This window comes from Ictidomys tridecemlineatus, chromosome 2, assembly GCF_052094955.1.
Source record: "Ictidomys tridecemlineatus isolate mIctTri1 chromosome 2, mIctTri1.hap1, whole genome shotgun sequence".
Classification (NCBI taxonomy): Eukaryota; Metazoa; Chordata; class Mammalia; order Rodentia; family Sciuridae; genus Ictidomys; species Ictidomys tridecemlineatus.
In genome coordinates this window covers 218,510,465-218,522,807 of record NC_135478.1, presented here as the reverse complement: position 1 = coordinate 218,522,807, position 12,343 = coordinate 218,510,465, and the positions used below count along the sequence as shown (strand labels likewise).

Sequence of the window (12,343 nt, the reverse complement as noted above, 5' to 3'; positions counted from 1 at the left end):
GCGCTCGCCTGGCATGTGTGTGGCCCGGGTTCAATCCTCAGCACCACATACCAACAAAGATGTTGTGTCCGCCGAGAACTAAAAGATGAATATTAAAGATTCTCTCTCTCTCTCTCTCTCTCTCTCCCCTCTCTCACTCTCTCTTTAAAAAAAAAAAAAAGCAGGAAGGGAGATTAAGTTTTCTTATCAGCTGCTGTGGAGGCAGTCAGGCCCCAAGCCACTGCCTGTAGTCAGGCTACTCCCAACAGGCGTTAAGGTAAAACATGTGCTTTGTCAGAAATCTCAGAGACACTGAAAAACAAAGCACAAGACATTCCTGAAATCATATTCTGAACTAAAAGAAAAATGAGACTAGTCAAGTGTGACTCATGCATAATTTACCCCTCGAATCTAACACATTCCATCCAGATATCCTGTCAGGGTCTCAAACTCAGCGTTACCTAAAACAGAATGTAAAGGCTCCACCTCAAACCAATTCTCCCTGACAACTTCCCTCTTTCTATATCACCAATTATCCTAGTCTTGAGGCTAGAAAAGGGTTTCTTCCACATTCTTCTCCTTCAACCAAACACCCAATCCCCTAGCAATATAACTATTAGCTTGACTTTTTTTTCCTGTTTTTTTTTTTTTTTTTTTTGTGTGTGTGTGTGTGTGTGCATGTGTGCTTTGCTGAGGTTCAAACTCAGGGCCTTGTGCATGGCAGTCAAGCTACATCCCCAATCCAATAGCTAGCACTTACCAAGCGCTAACTTACAAGCCCAGCACAGTAGCAGGCACTTAACACATATCCCCTCATCCAATCCTTACAACTAGCCTGCCAAATAGATATTTGTTTTGAAGTAAGGCTCAGAGTTTAAGTTGATTAAGTAACTTGACAAGGCCACATAGCTAATAAGTAGGGGAAAACCAAACCAGAAAGATGCCCACCTGCTTCAACACCCATGCTCACAAATTATTCACACTACCACCATCTCACATCCACATTTTTATTTTTCCATTCCTGATGCCAACCCTATGTTCCAGGCCTCTATTATCTTTCTGACAACTTTCAACTTTCATGCCTTTCTCCTCAAATGTACCAGGGACAGGGCTGCTGGATTAACCTTGCTGAGTGCTACTTTGTTCCTGACATTCTTCTCCCCTTCAGATCTTCACTATTCCCTAAATACTACAGACTTCCTGTAGTCAAGCCTTCCGCAACGGTTTCCCTAAATCCTACTGAAAACATGCCATTCTACAAACCACTCAAACTCCTCACCAATTTCCATACACTGCATTTCTTTTTTCTGCCTCTGCTTGAGGAATACCACCTAGAACACCGGGCCACTCAGTGTACAAGGTCTGACTGAAAAGGACATCATTATGATGCTTTCTCAGTTGAGAAGGAAAAAGCCAGGAAAAAAAAAAAATGCTATTTCTGATTGAGAGTGTTCTTTGTGCCAAGCACTGTTCCAAAAAGGTCTGCATGACAACCCAAAGACATGGGTACTATAACTATCTCCAGTTTATCAACAGAGAGCTGACATACAGAGAGGGTAGGAAACTTACCCAGGGTTTCATTGCTGGGGTTCCACACAGTGGGGTTCTACAGCTCCCTCTCACTCATTCTGCTTCAAGGAACTCTCAGGAACTTCTTAACTATCTTATGGGTAGATTAGCTAATCCCATCTGAATCCACTGGTCAATCTTAATATCACTAACAACAGGTCACCCAGTCACCACGCGCCTCCTAAAGTGATGCCACATGAAGCCCACCACACGCCTAACAAGAATTTTTGCCAAATAAGAAACCAGAATCTAATTATGCCTCTGATCAGAGCACCTCCAACTTCAGTCACCTGGAAGTATGGCTAAAAGGGCAAATTCTGACTCAGCAAGTTGGAGTAGGATCTAAGATTTGGCATGACTCAGAGCTCCCAAATGGATCCTGGCCACAATGAGAGGAGCAAAGCTCTAGCACCTGGATCTAGTCCTCAGCTGACAAGACCCAGGAGGGCTAGAGGAACAAATGCATGCATGGCTGCGGCCAAAACAAGGCATGGGAGACACAGGCCTCAGGTGCAAAAGCTAAGGGCATGCCAAAAAAATACAGTCATGGAGCTAAATATCTTACAAAATAAAAAAAGAATGTCAAAAGCCTGTAACATACATTATCACAATTTTCAATAAAGTCACCAGGTTTTCTTTGTGCCTCGTGCTCTAATACATGTCTCTGCACAGCAGTAAACACCGCAGACAGGCTATCTGACAAATCCAGGGTATGAAAATTCTACATGGCAAATATAGTACTGATTTCCAAAATAATTATTATGAGAAGGAGGAGAATCATGGTTCAAGACACTTTAGTGGTTGGCACTAACTACAAAGTATAAAACTTGTTTTGATATTGATTCAAATGAAATGCACTGTAAACCATAATTTGGGGACAATTAAAAATATGTAAATACAGACATAGGTAATATACAAGACCTATTTTTAATTTTGTTAGGTTCTTGATAACGACACTGTGACTTAATTTTTCAAGTCCTTACTTACTGGAGATAAAGTACTGAAGTGTTTGTGGTTAAAATGATATAAAATGTGAAATTTGTTTTAAAACAGTCCAGTCAAAAAGTAGAGGTCACAGAAGATTAGTGGGTTAAAAGGGAAAATTCCTTAGGCCAAATAAATCTAGTAGAGTTTATATGAGCAAAGCAAAAATGATTCATGAATCAGGCATCTCCCAGAACCAGAGCAGACTCTAGAACTTCAGCCACCAGGGTGATCTGGCAGCATTTACAGAGAAACAGAAATGAGATACAAAAAACAACCCAACTGACTAAAGATTGGTTCATCAACCAGCCAATTGGCTACAGCATAGTTGATAGCTTACAGTTAGTTCACTGGCTACAGGGCTGATCAACCAAAGCTCAGTTACCACAATTAAACTCTCTATTGGCTTGGTCTGTTGTTCCCAGTACTGGTGCCTAGTCCAGATCAACAGCCTCTTACAAAATGTTAAAATTTGTTTTAGCTGGGTGATGTCACATGGGGACTCACTCTATCATTGTAATTTTTGTGTTTAAAATTTCTATGATAAAATTTTTAAAAAATTAATTCTTTTTTTTTCCTTAGACACCCTACCATTTACTTTAAACTCCTCAGGACATAGTGCATACTGCCTTATACATCTATTGTAAAAATAGATTTTCAATTTGTGCTGTCATTATCTCATTTAAACATCAAAATAATGCTTGGACATATTATACAGATGAACAAAAGTGACATTCAGCAAGCTTCAATAACTTGCCCAAAGTCACATGCCTAGCAAGAGATGAAGGCAAGACTCAAACCCATACCTGACTGACTTGAAGCCCAGACTCTGAAGCACTGTTATAATAACCTCTCATGCCGCAGGGACCTTATGACATAAAGCCCTCTCAGATTATATGTAGTCTTCATATCACCAGTGTCATCTGAGACACAGTAGCCATTTTGAGGGGTCAGGATCAAAACTACCTGGTTTTGGGTCATAGCTGACACTTTTTTTTTTTTTTTTTAAAGAGAGAGTGAGAGAGGAGAGAAGAGAGAGAGAGAGAGAGAGAGAGAGAGAGAGAGAGAGAGAGAGAATTTTTAATATTTATTTGTTTTTAGTTCTCGGCGGACACAACATCTTTGTTGGTATGTGGTGCTGAGGATCGAACCCGTGCCGCACGCATGCCAGGCGAGCGCGCTACCACTTGAGCCACATCCCCAGCCCCATAGCTGACACTTATTTGCTGTGTGACCTTGGGCAAATTACTTAATCTGGCTGTCCCTTTTTCTTCATCTGCAGAGACCTATTATTCTCATGTTAGTGTGAGATTAATAACCATCTCATAAAGTTATTAGAAAGATAACATGAGTTACTAAATGCAAGGTGCTTAGAATCCTGTCTGGCACATGGCAATCACTGATTGTTAGATAATATTATCACCATTATCTCTAAATTCTTAATAAAATTAAATGACGCTGAACACACCTGTTAAGCAAACTTATAGCCAATTATTTTTTTCTCATTTAAGAAATTGTTTTTTACCATATAACTTGAAAGGCAACTCCCACCAATGCTTAGAAAAGCCAAAGTACAGTAATCCTGATTTTCTATGTGTGGAGAAAAAAACCTTCAACAGTAATAAAAATCTATGAACCCAAGGCTCAAGACCATAGCTACATTTTCTTTGCAAACTTAATGTTAAGGGATTTATGGTATTGTGAGATTTTTAATTTCTAGGAAAGGGTACCAGGAATTCAGATAACTAGAGAAGACTGATGCTCCACCAAAATAAATAGGAGAAAGTCTTGGATCACAAGCCAAGGTTGATGGCAGAATTGGTGTTGAAAGCATGGAGCCAAATGAGTAAACTGAGAACTTGGAGCCAAAACTAAGCAGGAGCAGAGCCACTGTTAACTACCGAGCCAAGCAGGTTAGTTGAGAAGGAGTGCCATGGCTCACTGGCCAAAACCACAGGAAGACACACCAGAGCCAGCATAAGCACGAACAAGGTTCCAGTGATGACAGGAACAATCTGAGCTCGAGTCAGAAGGACAGGGTTTGGATATGGCTTACTGGCCAGAACTGCTTACCCCCTGCCTCTTTTGTGGTTGTCAGTCTTCAAACTAGACTTTTCCAAGTTGTTTTGTTACACATGGAAGGTGTAACTGAAGGTCTTATTAGACCATCTGGCAGGTCCTTGTTTTCCTGCTCCATTAGCTGTCCCTCAAGTCACTCATTGCCCAGTCACCATCAGTATTTATGTAATCCCAAAGTAGTATTGATTATATCAATATACTCACACTAACATTTATCAAACTTTTATATCCAGCAGACACTAAGCTAAAAATTTCAGTTATCTTATTCAAAGCTTTAATGTCCCAATGAGATGCTGTTATCATCCCCATTCTACAGATGAGAGCCCAGAGTCACACTGCTATCAAGTGTCACTTCTGTCTGAGTCCAGAGACAACTTTTATACTATACTGCCTCCTTTCTTATGCTGCTTTCTCTACTTTCTATTAGCAGATTCTTTGCTACTGAAAGGACTGGAAATGAGTGGGAAGCTACTGCAGGTAAACTGCTGACATGATGAACTGAGCAACCTGGAACATCATCTTCCCCAGGGAACCCAGAAAGCTCGGTAAGAGCAGTTGAAGAGGAATGAGCAATACTTAAATTCTCTTTCCTTTCAGCAAACAGGGCCATTTCCTCCTCTTCAATCACTCTTACTGAGTTGAGAGCAGTCCCCGCTGCTCCTGTCAACTACTGCGACCTGCTGTGGGGAAATTATGCAGAAGAAAAAGAAAGCATAGACTTTGTCTTTGAAACTTGGGAGAAAGGAGAAAAAAGAAGAGGGAGGAATTCCCAATAGAGAAGAAAATGTTGGTATACTATTAACTATCACTAGTGGAATAAAACCTGCAAATAAATACCTGATGTCAAAAGAGAAATTAAAGGCAGAAATAAAAAAGAAACAGAATAAAAATAAATTAAAATATGCAATTCTTCCCAACTCTACTACAAAAAGGTTTTTTTTTTCCTATTTACACAGACTCTCAAGAGATTCTCAAGAGACACAGGTCTGGTCGATAAAAACATGATGGCCCCAAAATCTATGTATCATAACTGAAAACAACATGCAGTTATAATCACAGAGTGAGAAGGGAAACTGGGGGACACCAGCATTGGAAGGACAAGCAGAGCAAGAAGACATCTCAAAGATAAATGAAAGTGATACAGTTGAAGAGAATCAAATGTGGTAACTCAAGATTGAAAAAATACCCTCTTAATTTAATAACTAAGAAACCACTCATCTCAAGAGCATGAGCAATCAAATGACAGACTATATGCCAAATTTTATTAAGCTTATTCTGAAATGGACGTAGAGATTGCCAATATGAGGTACACATTCAAAAATGCAGAAAGGGAAGGGGGCGGACAGTAAAGGAATGGGAATACCCCAGTGTGCAAAGACACATTCAAGCCTGGAAGGGTTCTGACAAACAGGAGAAAGAAGCAGAAAGTGAAGACGATATAAGTGAAGACAACAGGGTAAGGATGGGATGTGGCTGAGAGCTTAGAGGGGCTAGGCAGGAGGCAAATCCATCCACTGAGACAGAAAGAGAACAGAAGCATGCATGCAGGGATGCATGCCCAGTGTTTTTAATTTTCTCTTTAAAATTAGAGTTAAGTTGCCTAAGAATGAGCAAAGAGAAAATAGAACAGGAAATGGAGGAATTAATGAATATTTTAAAATAAATTTGGTGGAAAATGAAAGAGAAATCTGACTACAGATTTAGTGCATTATTTCCTTCAGGATGAAGGTTGGGAAGTGGACAGTCAACACAAGTGATATCCTGCCTGAGCCCTCATCCCTTCATTCTCTTGTGTGTTCCCTCTTTCACAAACACAATGTGTCAAGTACCTTCTATGTGATGGGCCTTAGGGACAACATGAGCAAAACAAAGTTTTATGACATAAGAGAAGAAACCAACAGAACAAAGTGACTTTTATACAGGAGTTCACAGCCATGGAGAAAATATAGAAAGATTGCCTAACTCAAAATTGAAGGGACAGAGAAGACTTCCTCTGAGAAATAACAACATTTGAGACCTGAAGAAATGGTAGTTGCCTTGGAAAGAAGTCAGTGTGCCCAGAGGGAATGACATGCAAAAAACCCTCCAAGGAACCTTGAAACAGAAAGAACAAGTCATTTCAGAAGACCTGCAAGTTCCACATGCTAACTGTAGAGTAAGGCAAGGCTGGAGATGTTTGCAGATGGGGCCAAACTCATGTACAGCTGGTAAGAATAGTGGACTTGACCCTAAAAGCAATAGTAATCTGCACTTGTAAAAGAACACTCTGGCAATGGTGTGTCAAAAACCTTAGAAACAGGCAAGAGTAGGTACAAGGGGAACAGCGAGGGGCTAGTAAGGATCCAGGTGAGAAAATGGATGGTAGTGTGGATGAGCATAGTGACAGTGAAGTCAGACAGAAGAAAGTGAACATGTTAAGAGATCTGAGGTGCAAAACCACCTAAAATACATAAGCCAGATGGGGGGAATGAGGATAAGAAGTGGAGTGTGATGTCCAAATTCCTAGTTTGGGAAACTAGACGGATAGTGAGTGATACCAATTACTAAGAAGAAACAGGTTTGGTAGGAAAGCTTTTTTTTTAAATTTAATTTTTTTTGTTTGTTTGTTTAAGTTTGTTGAGTTTGAGGCACCTGTGAAGCACCCAAGGAGACATTAAGCAACTGAAGTTATGATCAGGTCAGAAGCTCAGAAAAGAGCTTTATGGAGACAAAAGTTAGGGAGTCAGAGGCAAGGGGGAAATAGTGTTTCAAGAATAGCCAATAGTGTCTAAAAAGGATGAGAAATAAAACTGGTGAAAATAATTCTAATGAAGACTGAATAGGATGTATCATGAGTCGGAAGTAAATAAAAAGTTCAGCTATGATGAGAGGAAGGAAGTGGGAGATGGAAAAGGCCAGACAGGACAGGTGAAAAATGGAGTTAAGAAGTGCATGTGATGTGTTGGATCGAGGAATCTAGAAGAGTAAAAAAGTGAAAAGTAGGGAAAAGTGATTGGAAAGAAACCAGGAAGGCCACAAAGTTTTGATAACACTGAAGAATGGGAGTAAGAGAATGAGAAAACTGGAGTAATAGAGGCTATAATGGGACTAGGATGCCAAAGTTTCATATTTCAGAAGTGAAATGGGAGTAAGTTATGTTCAGGTTTAGCATTCAACCATTGCCAGGTAGGGAATGTGAAAGAGGGCACAGCAGTGGTCAAAGTTCCAGGAATAGAGAAAGATGGATTTGACAATTTCTTGGCTATGATATCAAAGCACAAGCAAAAAAAAAAAAAAAAAAAAAAAAGGCAACAATAGCAAAATTAGACAATGGCACTATATCAAGCTTTAAAACTTCTTCTATGCACCAAAGAACAAAGTCAGCACACTGAAACAAAGATACACAGAAAGGTAACAAAGGGCTGGGATGTAGGTCAGGGGTAGAGCAACTGCCTAGTATGGACAAAACCCTAGATTCGATCCTCAGTACTGCCAATTAAAAAAAAAAAATGCTCAAAGCAGTAAAAAACATTTGCAAATTCTGTATCTCCTAAGGAGTTAATATCCAGGAAATGTAAAGAATTTCTATAGTTCAAAATAAATAAATAGCCTAACTAAAAAGAGGGCAAAGGACTTGAACAGACATTTCTCCAAAGATGACATAGAAATGGCTGAAAGATATATGAAAAAGTATTTCATATCATTAATCAATAGACAAAAGCAAATCAAAACCACAATGACATATCATCTCACTACCATTAGGATGGCATTACTATTTAAAAAAACAAAATAGCATGTTAGTGAGGATGGAGAGCGAGAAATTAGAACCCTTGTGCGCTGTTGGTAGAACTGTAAAATAATGCTGCTGCTATGGGAAACAGTAGAAAGGTTCCTTAAAAAATTAAAAATAGAATCACCATATGATCCAGCAATCCCACTTCTGGGTATGTATCTGAAAGAATGGCAAGCAGAATCTTAAAGAGCTATCTGTTCACCCAAGTTCACTGCAGTATGATTCATAGTAGGCAAGAGAGAGAGAAGGAAACCAAATGTCCAATGACAAATACATGGATAAAGAAAATGTAGTAAATATATGCAATAGAATATTAACTAGTCAGCTTTTAAGAAGAAGGAAATCGTGCCATGTTATAAAATGGATGAACCTTGGGAACATTTTGCTAAGTAAAATAGGCCAGTCATAAAAAAAAATTACAATTCCACACTTACAAGAGACCTAAAGTAATCAAATTCATAGAAACAGAAAGCAGAATGGTGGCTCCAGGAGCTGCAGGGAGGGGAGGAATGAAGAATTGATGTTCAGTGAGTATTGAGTATCAGTTTTATAAAACAAAGAAGTTCTAGGAATCCTAGCAATATGAATATACTTAACACTAAGAACCTGTACATTCACAAATGGTTAATGTGGTCAAGTTTATGTTTTTCACAAGTTAAAAATAAGTGGAGGGCTGGGGTAGTGGCTCAGTGGCAAAGCGCTTGCCTAGCATGCATCAGGCACTGGGTTCGATCCCCAAAACCACATAATAAATAAATAAACAAGGAAAGAAAGAAAGAAAGGTATTGTATCCATCTACAACTAAAAAATATTAAAATAAATATAAATAAATAGATGGAGCTAAACAGTATCAAAGCAGGCAGAAGAAAAGTTTGAGATAAAGAAACACAAAAGGACAACAGGGGTTTTGCATTTGGGGTGGCAACCTTGAACGTCAAAGGTGGAGACAGAGCAAAATGACTGGCTCCTACCACAGCGAATTCAAGCTATTTCAGAACCAATTTAGAGTGAGGCCTCTTCTGGTGCCAGAGACCTAATCGCCCTTTTCAAAGTCTCAAGACTCTAAGGGCAAAAAAATATTACAGTACCTCCGAAGACATCCTGAACAGGGGTCACAGCTACTCAAATTTCACCTAGTCAAGGAAGCAGCAGTAACTCCCAGTGAGTGGAACCATCCTCTGACCAAGCTGATCCTGGTCTAGCTCTGAGTTCCTGCAAAGGAGGTAAAGGAGCCTCTCCTTGAGGGCTCATGTTAGTTAAAAAAAGAAGGAGAAGCCAAATACTACATGTATCATATTTTATTTATTAAAAAATCTATGCTGTCCTTGTCTTTTCTGATATTACTGTCTTTTCTGATATAAGTTTCTGAGGTCTGCTTATTTCATTAGATGCTAACTAATGAAATTTAAATGCTTAGTCTTGATAATACTTAGAAAAGAAAATGCTCCAACTTATACAGTTGCAGAACAGAAGATACCATGCTGCATCATAAAGTCATTTCTGACAGTGGTAAATTAAAAACAATCACAAAAGTATCCATGTGACTCTCTTCCAATGAGGAAACCTACAATACAAAGCACAGCCATTCTGTTTTCTGTTTTACATAGATTCAGTGTTGCTATAGACTTAAGATGTAGCACTTAATTCGCAAAAGACTGCGACCCATTGGCTGCTTAATAGTTTCTATTATTTTTATATAAAAAAAATAAAAATTCTCTGTTGATTTAAATCTTAATTCCATACTAAAATGGAAAAGGAGCTCCAGCACATTCTTCTCCCTCCAAGGCTAATAAATATACATAATTGCACTGAATTCCTTATTCAAACAAAAGGCTTGAAAGTTTTTGTTTCATTGAAATTGACCTAGGTTAATGGGATAGATGGAGATGGTCAGAGGGAATGGAAGAAACAGCTGGTAAGTGTCTAGCAACCAGAGTGATGGCAGATCAAGAGATCATACTAAGAAAGAGCAGGAACAAAATTCCAAGGAGATATTTCTCACAAGTTAAAAATAAGTGGAGGGCTGGGGTAGGGACACATTATATGTGTCCTAATTCCTGTCTGAACTTGAAAGAGGACTTTACTTTTTGTGTAATAGGCCTCAATTTCTTCAACTACAAATAAAATGAATAAAAACAGCTTCACTTCCAATCTCATTAGAATAATCCATATCTATTGAAGTATGAGTGTAATGCTCCATATAATTTTAATTGTATAAAACTGGATACAATAAGAAATCTTTGTCTTGGCTTTTGGCTTGAATGAGTTTTTTTGTTTGATTGTTTTTACATCACAGTATTTTAGAGGGAAAAGAACTGCTGGGTAAAACTTCAACCTGAGGCTCTTTAAGGCTGTTTTGTGGTTGGAGAGCAGGTGGGGTGGGACTGTTGATATTTACCAGTGTTTCCCGTAGAGCCAGTGGCCTCCCCATGTCAGCAGGCAGAGCCCAGCTGTGGTTTTCTTCCAATGATTTCGGAGTGTTTTAAAGAAGACAGTCATCTTCTCCTGGAGATCTGCTAGATGAATAGAAACAGGAAAATAAAAATGTAAGTATCAAAGTAATCATGTAGCATCTGATTGCTCCTCTCCATTCCTTCACCCTCTCTCTTCTTCCTCTTCCCCTGCTGGGTTTCCTCCTTATCACTTCTGCTCTGCCTCTTCTCATCTTTTCCCTTCTAGTCTCATCATCACCATCTTCTCACTCACCAACAATTATTTTCTTCTTCCTTCACATCTTTCTACCTGAACTACATTCTTCTTTCTCAGATCACTAGTTCCTCATTGTAGGAGAAGGAAGGAGGAGGGTCATGAAGAAAGGAAGAGGATTACCAGACTTCTCCTGGCTTTTCTGCATTCTTTATATTTTTTTATAGTTGTACTTGGACATAATACCTTTATTTTATTCATTTATTTATTTTTATGTGGTGCTGAGGATTGAACCCAGGGCCTTGCATGTGCAAGGTGAGTACTCTACCACTGAGCCATAACCCCAGCCTCCTTTTCTGTCTTCTTACAGTCTCATTATATGACTGTTTAAGAGTGTTTGCCCATTAGACATAAAGAATTCAACAATATGTTAGTAAGAGTTTATTAAAAACAGAGGAGCACACCAGGCCTCCAATAGGAAAATAAGCAGAGAGGAAATGCACAGGGCTGTGAACAAATGCCCAACTTACTCAGTAATCAAAGATGTGCAAATCACAAAGCAGTATCATTATTTATCTATAAAATTAATAAAAAATTTTAAATTATATTCACTGATGACAAAATACAGTTAGGTAGACATTCTCATATATTCCCATAAGGAAAGTTAAATAGCACAACTTTACTAAAATTCAAAGTGATAAATACAGCCATATTCTATTTGTTTTCTCCATGGCACTATCATTTGATGATACTTATGTTTATTTGCTAATTTGTTAATCAGTTTATCCCATTGAAATATAAACCCCGTGAGAGTAAGGACTTTGTTCTAGTTACTGAATTCTATGCCTTAAGTAAGATCTGGCACATAATGACTATTTAAGAAATATCTATTGAATAAGTCACATAATGGCTATTTAAGAAATATCTATTGAATAAGTCATGTGGTATCAAATATTCCTTTTTTACTGGGAATTTTTACAGATGTGGAAAAACTCAAAATATAACATAAGTAAAATTAACAGGATAAAAAACCAAATATAATTAGTATTATCCTACTATGTACAAATATGAACATAAACTGAAAAAAATATCAATACAAATAAATAAAAACAACTTTTTAAGTAATTTCCTCTATGTTGTGGGATGGTGGGTGATGCTTATTTTTAAAATTGTAATATATATGCTAAGTTTTCTTAAAATAAATGTAAATTATTTTCTACAGAGATTAAAAATTTATACAAAAAATTTTATTACTATGGATGAGTGAGGTAAATAGACCAGAGGAGGAAAAAACCACTTCCATTGAAAAGACCA

At 38.2% G+C, this 12,343-nt stretch overlaps 1 protein-coding gene across 3 annotated transcripts in view; it reads right to left on the bottom strand.

The window, feature by feature from the left end:
* The window catches only part of Agk (acylglycerol kinase), a 77,320-nt gene that overhangs the window by 61,340 nt on the left and 3,637 nt on the right, over positions 1 to 12,343 (bottom strand). For 2 of the 3 annotated variants that reach the window (XM_078040671.1, XM_078040672.1), the window contains exon 2: positions 10,782 to 10,899. In XM_078040671.1, the coding sequence (XP_077896797.1) occupies positions 10,782 to 10,882 (101 nt within the window). In that variant the 5' untranslated portion in view covers positions 10,883 to 10,899. The remainder of the gene's footprint in view (positions 1 to 10,781; positions 10,900 to 12,343) is intronic. The other variant, XM_078040670.1, reaches the window with a different exon arrangement.